At 35.2% G+C, this 8031-nt stretch overlaps 1 protein-coding gene across 1 annotated transcript in view; it reads left to right on the forward strand.

Annotated features, from left to right (window-relative positions):
• Window positions 1-6131, forward strand: part of RHOBTB2 (Rho related BTB domain containing 2) — a 183700-nt gene extending 177569 nt beyond the window's left edge. Inside the window, exons 11-12 of the mRNA XM_053717979.1 lie at window positions 1192-1297; window positions 2456-6131. Coding sequence (XP_053573954.1) covers window positions 1192-1297; window positions 2456-2658 — 309 coding nt within the window. The 3' untranslated portion in view covers window positions 2659-6131. The remainder of the gene's footprint in view (window positions 1-1191; window positions 1298-2455) is intronic.
• The last annotated feature ends 1900 nt before the right edge of the window (window positions 6132-8031 follow it).

Here is an 8031-nt window from a genome sequence, read left to right on the forward strand (position 1 = left end):
AATAAAAATAAATTGGAAAGTTGTATAAAATAGTATGCTCTGTCTGAATCATGGAAGAAAAATTTAGGGTTTATGTCCCTTTAAAGTAACTGTTCCTTTAAGCATTTTTTTAAGATAATTTTTTAAGATCAAGAATCTCTTTAAACCTTCTCTAAAAAATCTTACAACCAAAGAAGGGAAAATTATTTGTGAAAGTGAGAGAGAGTTTACATCATGCCTATTGTTTTCTATGCATATTACTGTTCCCATGATAAACAACTAAGCATGTGACCATAGAGAGGTCGCCTACTAAATTATAGTGCTGCCATATATAGTGAAACTATTAACTCTTTGGTAGCCCAGAGCATCCTGCAAGTCATCTAGTACGCAGGTGATTCATATTCTTTAGGTTGGTGACTTTAACGTGTTTTTAAATCATGCACTATTAGATACAACAAGGAAAAATGACTTTAAAGGGACAGTTTACTCAAAATTTTTCTCCCCTTTAATTTGTTCCCAATGATCCACTTTACCTGCTGGAGTGTATTAAATTGTTTACAAGTAGCTCCTTTACCCTTATATTGGCATTTGAAATTGTTAATTTAGCATGTGGTATCCCCACCTATTCTGAAAGTTTGTGGCCGCGCGTACCAGCTATAGATAAGCTTTGTAAACACAGCCAGCAGAAGAAATTACACTCCCAGTGCGATATAGCAGAGATAAGGTAATAAAATGTTGATTTGCCATTGTTCTCTCAAAGTACTGGTGATTGTTTTAAGGACAGATATAAGATAAAGAAGCAGGTATATTTGCACAATGTGATACAGTAATGAGATCTGATTATACCTACAAGCTCAACCCATTTTATTAGGTTGTGGCTTCAAAACACAAAATCAGAGATTTTATATACAGAAATAAACCTTAAAAAGCTAATTTTCATACATTTTTTACTCTGCAGTTGGTAAAAAAGCAATTGTAAACACATTAAGGGAAAAACTATTTTACAGTATACTGTCCCTTTAACATCCCTATCATCACATTTTGTAAGCCTATATTGCTTGCAAAGACGTAATAAGTTATATTTGTTTAATCTTATCAAGCTGTGATATTACAGAAATTGTTTTAAATACGTGGACTGTTAACATGGCACACTACAGAGGTAGTGAGGTCCGGCATATGGGGTGTAATAAGGTAACTTTGTATCTTTTTCAGTTTCATGGGGCTCAACAGCTGGCTGCATGGTGTATGCATCACATATCAACCAACTACAACAGAGTGTGCAGGAAATTTCCTCGAGATATACGTGCTGTGTCTGCAGGTCAGTGGCATCTATTATAATAGTCTGGGGCCATTCTGGTACACCACACCTGTTTCCCACTACCACCATTAAAGGGACATGAAACACCAACCATTTTATTTCATGATTCAGATACAACATACAATTTTAAGCATCTTTCCAATTGACTTCTATTATCTAATTTGCTTTGTTCTCTTGGTATCCTTTGCTGAAATGGATACCTAGTTAGGCTCATGAGCTGGGAGCTTGCTGCCGATTGGTTGCTGCAAATATATGCCTCTTGTAATTGGTTTACCAATGTGTTCAGCTAGATCCCAGATATGTGTTGCTGTTCATTCAATAAAGGATATTAAGAGAATGAAGCAAAAGTGATAATAGAAGTAAATTAGAAAGTTGTTTAAAATCATATGCTGTATCTGAATACAAAAGAAAATATTTTGTTTTATTGTCCCTATAAATAACCAAGATGAATACCACACCACCTGCTGTATACAAAATATTTTCCATTTACATTAATAGGTACAGTATATGATAAAATTATAAAACGTTTCTAAACAGTTTGAAAGCAGATTTTCATATTCCAAAAAAATTGGGCAAATGACCCTTTTCTGTCATCATTGTACACACTATAACCTACATATAGAATTTATATATAGTAGATTTTTATAACCAACACTTTTTTATTGTGACAGGGCTCCCAACTGCATTTTTTGCTGGATATTTGTCCCTTTTACTGCTTTAGTTTCAGGTTTCTGTTTAAAAATAAAAAAAGCTGAGGGGACTCCCTAGCCTTGTTCAATCAAATAATCATCTTTATTTGAAAAAGCAAGAATGAAAGCTTAGGAGCCGGCCCATTTTAAGTTTGGCACCTGGGCAGCGCTTGCTGATTGGTGGCTAAATGTAGCAAAAAATCAGCAAGAGCTATTCAGGGTGCTGAACCAAAAATGGGCCGGCTCCTAAGCTTTCATACCTGCTTTTTCAAATAAAGATACCAAGAGAAAGAAGAAAAATATTAATAGGTGTAAATTAGAAAGTTGCATAAAATTGCATGCTCTATCTATCATAAAAGAAAAAATGTGGGTTTAGTATCCCTTTAATACAGCCAGCATGATTTCGGTAGGAATATTGTGGAAGGTCACGCATCTTTAGTCTTTCTCACCTTGTTACTTCCGCCTGCAGAGAATCAGCAGACCTTAGAGGCTCAACGCTGGCCTCCAGTGTGGTACCTGAAAGAAGAGGATCACTTCCAGAGAGCGCAAAGAGAGCGAGAGAAAGAGAATGCACTCCATCAAAAGAGGCAGCCCAAGAGACGATGGCTGTTCTGGAGCAGCTCCAACACAGGATCTACTGCATCCCAAACTCCCTCCTCTACTGTGGGTTAAAGCTTAACCTTCTGCTCTTTTATCCCCAAAAGATCACTGTGTTCACCAGTTAAAAACCGTTTGAGTTGGTGTAAATTTAATTTCCAAACCCTAATTATTCTAAATGATTTTCTCTTATTATAATTTTGATTATAATTTTTTTATTATTATATTTAAATCCATTTTTATTAATTGTGACCCAATTGTATTTGATGTAAGTTCTTAAAACAGATTTATATACCTATGGCTCTGCAGTTACACAAATGTATGGACATAACTAACTTTGAGTGGGAGTATGTATTATTGTAGGGGGTTTAATGAATATATACCAGGGATGTCCAAATTTTATCTATTTTTTTAAATAGAATTTTGAATGGATATTTTCTTCAGTCAAATAGCTATGAACAAATTTTAGAAATATTATTATTCGAATTAGAAATCTATAGCGCGTTATACGGCATTGCTATACTTGTATAAGTGTCAGATTATGTATGCGCACAGCAACAGAAACATATACTTAGGATTACATCTGAGAAGACAGGAACAAGAAAATAGAGACACACTCAACTGAGACAGAACAAAAGCTAGAAAAACTTCTGTGCTTGTCCACAAGGCTAGTGCCACTCAGGGTGCAGTCTTTTTTTTAGCACATTATGCCTTTCACAGAGAAAAAAATATCCTGTAGCATATCAGTCTGACCCTGCGCAATGACAGTCCAGCGCAATTCTTCTCTGAACAAGAGAAAACAACAAACCCCAGATGTACGTTTCGGCCTCCCTTGGAACAAACAAGCTTTTCTCATACAAAATCGAGTTCTGGTGTTGCAAACTAAAGGGAGTAAAAGAGTGATGAGATCACAGTGTGGATAGGCTCACAGCCAAAGGGGCAATACTGCCAAAGGTATTCATGTTTCAGGCAGAAATATACAGTCTGAGCAAGTGGGGACCCACATAAAAAGCACTGACAGACTGAATTGTTGACTCTGGGCATTACTTAGGACAACCCTGATATATACACTGCATGCGTGTGATTGGATTGTTACAATGCACTGTATGATTGAACTGTAAAATATGTGTGTGGATGACCGTGACGGAATTAAATAAACCTGTATATACTGGATATATATATAGAGAGAGAGAGAGAAATGGAAATTTGAATGTGTGTGTGACATACATATAATCATTAGAGATGGTGTTGCAGTAAAAATGTATACAAATACTTAACTGGATATAATACAGTGCTTCTTTATTTAAAAATAAAGAAATAATATATATATATATATATATATATATATAAAATCAAAGTAAACATTAAAAGTAAACATATTGTGTTAAAAAAAGCAAATAACTTAATTTTCTTGTAAAATTAGCACTTAGAAATTATCAGTGTAGCCCCTGCCTTCAGCTAGATAAGCAAGCAGACATTGCAAAACCTATTTTTTGTAGGAAAGGTGGGCAATAAACTGACTGGAGCTAGTTTATAATATCTCATAGCAACACTTAAAAAGAAAAAAAAACTATGCCTTTGCCTTACTGAAGAGACCACAGCATCCTTGAGGGCTGTGACAGGAAGTAATGGGCGCTGTACAAATTAAGTTAAAAAAAGTAATTAAAGGTGAAATTTGTTTAAAATATATATATATATATATATATATATATACACACACACACACACGTACATATATACATACCCAAAAAATGCTCAAATCCAGAATTATTCTGAAGTCTAGACTTTTTCATTATTATTTAAATAAAAAAAAATATATAATAAATTACCATTTTCCCAGAAAGTCAGAATCTTCTCTGCCTTGATCTATGGTTTGGTTTTTGTGTTCTAAAATGCGAATGGTAGTCTATATTTATTTAAAACAACAACTTTTACCTCTCTAATTACAGTACTGTACTATCTTTCCGATGGTACTATGTATGCAAAACTATTGAATATTATATAAATATACCTTTTGGTGATTGTTTACACTTGGGGCAAGATTTATTACAAGGCAAATGCCTCAATCGGTTGCAGGCTCGCTCATTTGAGCCTGCAAATTTATATTTTTTGAAGCAGCGGTTTAAACCTCGGCTTCATAAACCCTCTCAGCCAAACTTGTGTTGGCGGATAAAAATCACCCTGGATTCATTAGATCAGTGTGATTTTGACAAGCTCTACTCTCACTTAATTGGTTGCATGAGGATAGGGGGCCGGTATTGCCCGAGTGTTCCCTCATGATAAATATGGGGAACACATTCGCCCCACAATGTGCAATAAGATGCAGACAGGATCACAACATGTGAATCCTGCCCGCTCGCAATTTGATAAATCTTGCCCTTGGTGCCAACACCTCTCCAAGCTGTATCATTTTACAGATGCAAATATTCCAAAATCCAAACTATTTTGAAATACAAAGGCTTAATGTCCCAAGTAGTTTGGCTAAAGGATTTTCTTTTTTACCTGTTTGTGTGTGTGTATGTGTATATAAAAAAAATAATTATATATATATATATATATATATATATATATATATATATATAGGCATGCAGTTTCTATTAACCGTTCAGGATGGTTGAGTAGAGTAAATATCCATTTGTCCTTGGATATGCACACTTTTAAAGGGACATAATACCCAAATGTTGAAGCACTTGAAAGTGCTGCAGCATAGCTGTAAAAAGCTGACTAGAATATATCACCTGAATATCTCTATGTAAAAAAGGAAGATATTTTACCTCAAAATTTCTTCAGTAGCCACATCCCATTGTAAAGGGACTTTAAGCAGCCAATAAGGATGCTTGTTCTGGGACTTGCAAGGGAGTGTGCATTCTAACATGTTATATAAAGCAAAGCATGACCTCAGCACTGCTGATTCAGATTGGCTTTTGTTTGTTTTTTCTTCAACTTTCAATCTGGACAGTAGCTGAAGGATAACTGTTCACAGAAAATGTTCTCTTGTTAGATGAAGACATTTTGAGGTAAAATATCTTAATTTTGCACATAGAGTTGTTCATGTAATATATTGTTGTCCTCTATTTACAGTTATACTGCATCACTTTCAGGTGATCTAGCACAATCATTATGTTCTGGTAATATGCCTCTGACTGTGTCTCCATTGCTATTTGTGTATCGGTGTGACCGCCACAGAATATGTTTGTTTAAATGTGTGGATATCTATATTTGTATGGACATGTGGATACATATGTTGTATGCCTGCATTAATATTTGTCAGTATGAATAGAGCTGTATATACATCTGTATAGCTAACAGATTGTGTGTACCTGAGTTGCATACTTTCACATACTGTTACCTGTCACAGTCTGTGTATCTTTCATATGTTCAATGGATGCTGCTTGGGGGAGGAGACTATATAAAATTGCCTCTGTATATTTGGGCTGAATTTTCTGTTTACATAAAGAATGTTTTATAATAAAAATCTACATCACTAAAATGTGTTTGTTTATACTACATATAACTTCATAAACCAATTTCTGTGCAAATATCATTTATCTAAGGTCTGGTGTCAGTTATTTATCCATTGGGTATCAATTACATTGTTATAACAACCTGCCAGGTAGGTAGTATATTGCCAATGATCACCACTAATCTCAGTGCAAGTACATTGAAGTTTGTTTTAAAAATATTTCCAAGTCTTTATTTTAATCCATGGTTCATTCTAGTAAGACTTGAGAATGCCTGTAATATTAGAATATATTATTGCATGCATATTAAAATAGAATATTAATACAATATGAAATATAATCATTTATAGCCCATATAGGAAAATGAGAATTTCATTTAAAAAGACAATTTTGATTCAAAATCTGTAAACACCTGGATAATTTACTGTTTGTAGGGACATTACACACACACTCATTTATATATTTAACTTTTTGAGTCACCAGCTCCTACTGAGAATGTGCATGAATAAGTGTGTATGCATTTGTGAATGGCTGATGGCTGTCACATGGTACGTGTATGCATTTGTGATTGGCTGATGGCTGTCACATGGTACAGGGGGAGTGGAAAGACACATAACTTTTAAAATTGTCAGAAAGAAAAATCTACTACTCATTTGAAGTTCAGACTAAGTGCTATTGCATTGTCTTGTTATCTTGCATTTGTTGATTATGCAAATCTACTGTGTTGACTGGTCCTTTAAAGCAGTCATATATAAAAAAATGTTAGTAGAGGACAGCAGTAAAGGCACGCTTTGAAGAAGCCGCACAGAGTATCCCTGGCGGCGAAACACGTGTAGCGTATTTTTGCACTACTGACCTCGGCTAGGCCAGCTGAGGGTCCTGGACTTCTCTGACCGTTGGGGAGTCTATTTACATCTATTTCTCCATTGAGCGACTAGGAATAGCAGCAACGTTACAGCATACGCTTTGGAGTTTCAGCATCTGACTGCAGCATATGGAGAAAACAACAATTCAGCACTTTGAGTCTGGACTGACACACATCAGCACATATGGATGTCATATATTGACGAAGACGGGGGAGATCTATCCACGTTACTTGCCTTCAACAAAGGGTACCTTAAGCGAGGGTAAATCCCTCAGTAGGTAGTACCCTGCAGCAAGTATACCCAGCAATTTCTAAGAGCCAAAAATTGCTTGGAATATCTTACAGTTGTGTCTCCACTATTTGAACTGCTTGACTGCTATATTGCTTCTTTGCTTCCTTACCTGCATTGCATGGCATATTTTTGCACAAACTGCTGTCCTCTACTAACATTTCTCCATATATGACTGCTTTAAATGTATGGCCCTACTGCATGTCTTGGAGACTCGTGTGGTATTTATCCTGCATGGACTCTATGGGCCACAATCCTAAATTCTAGTATCACTATATGAATTTTATTAGGCTCAATTACGATGTTTTGAGTAACTATTATTTGAGCTCTATCCATGGATACAGGCTTCTCCCCAATGGCCATTGGTAGATAGGTACTTTATTAAATTTAGGCACTCTTTTACTCGTTCGTATATCTATATGTATTTTTGACTAATAAATTGAATATCTTTTTTGTACATCTATGACTAGCAGGTTTATGTTTATAGGAGAGGGGCTTATATATCCCCTAGACCGGTAGCTCTCACACCCAGCTTTGATGACTTTATCCCAATTTTTTCCATGATTAGTGCTGGTATAGGGCATACTTTTTTCTTTCTTTTTTTTTCTCTGTCCCCCCTTTAGTTTTTTCTATATATTATAGTATATCAATTTGTTCTATGCCCCTGTGCACCCCAAGATATATTAATTTACATATCTAGGGCTAATCTATATATTATTTGATTGGGTTGAGCTGGTACACCGCTTCCAATTACATATATATATATATATAAACAGTCACTAATAAGACAGCACTCACTGGATTTAAAAATAAAACTTAGCTTTTATTGTAGA

This window comes from Bombina bombina, chromosome 6 (assembly GCF_027579735.1).
Source record: "Bombina bombina isolate aBomBom1 chromosome 6, aBomBom1.pri, whole genome shotgun sequence".
Classification (NCBI taxonomy): Eukaryota; Metazoa; Chordata; class Amphibia; order Anura; family Bombinatoridae; genus Bombina; species Bombina bombina.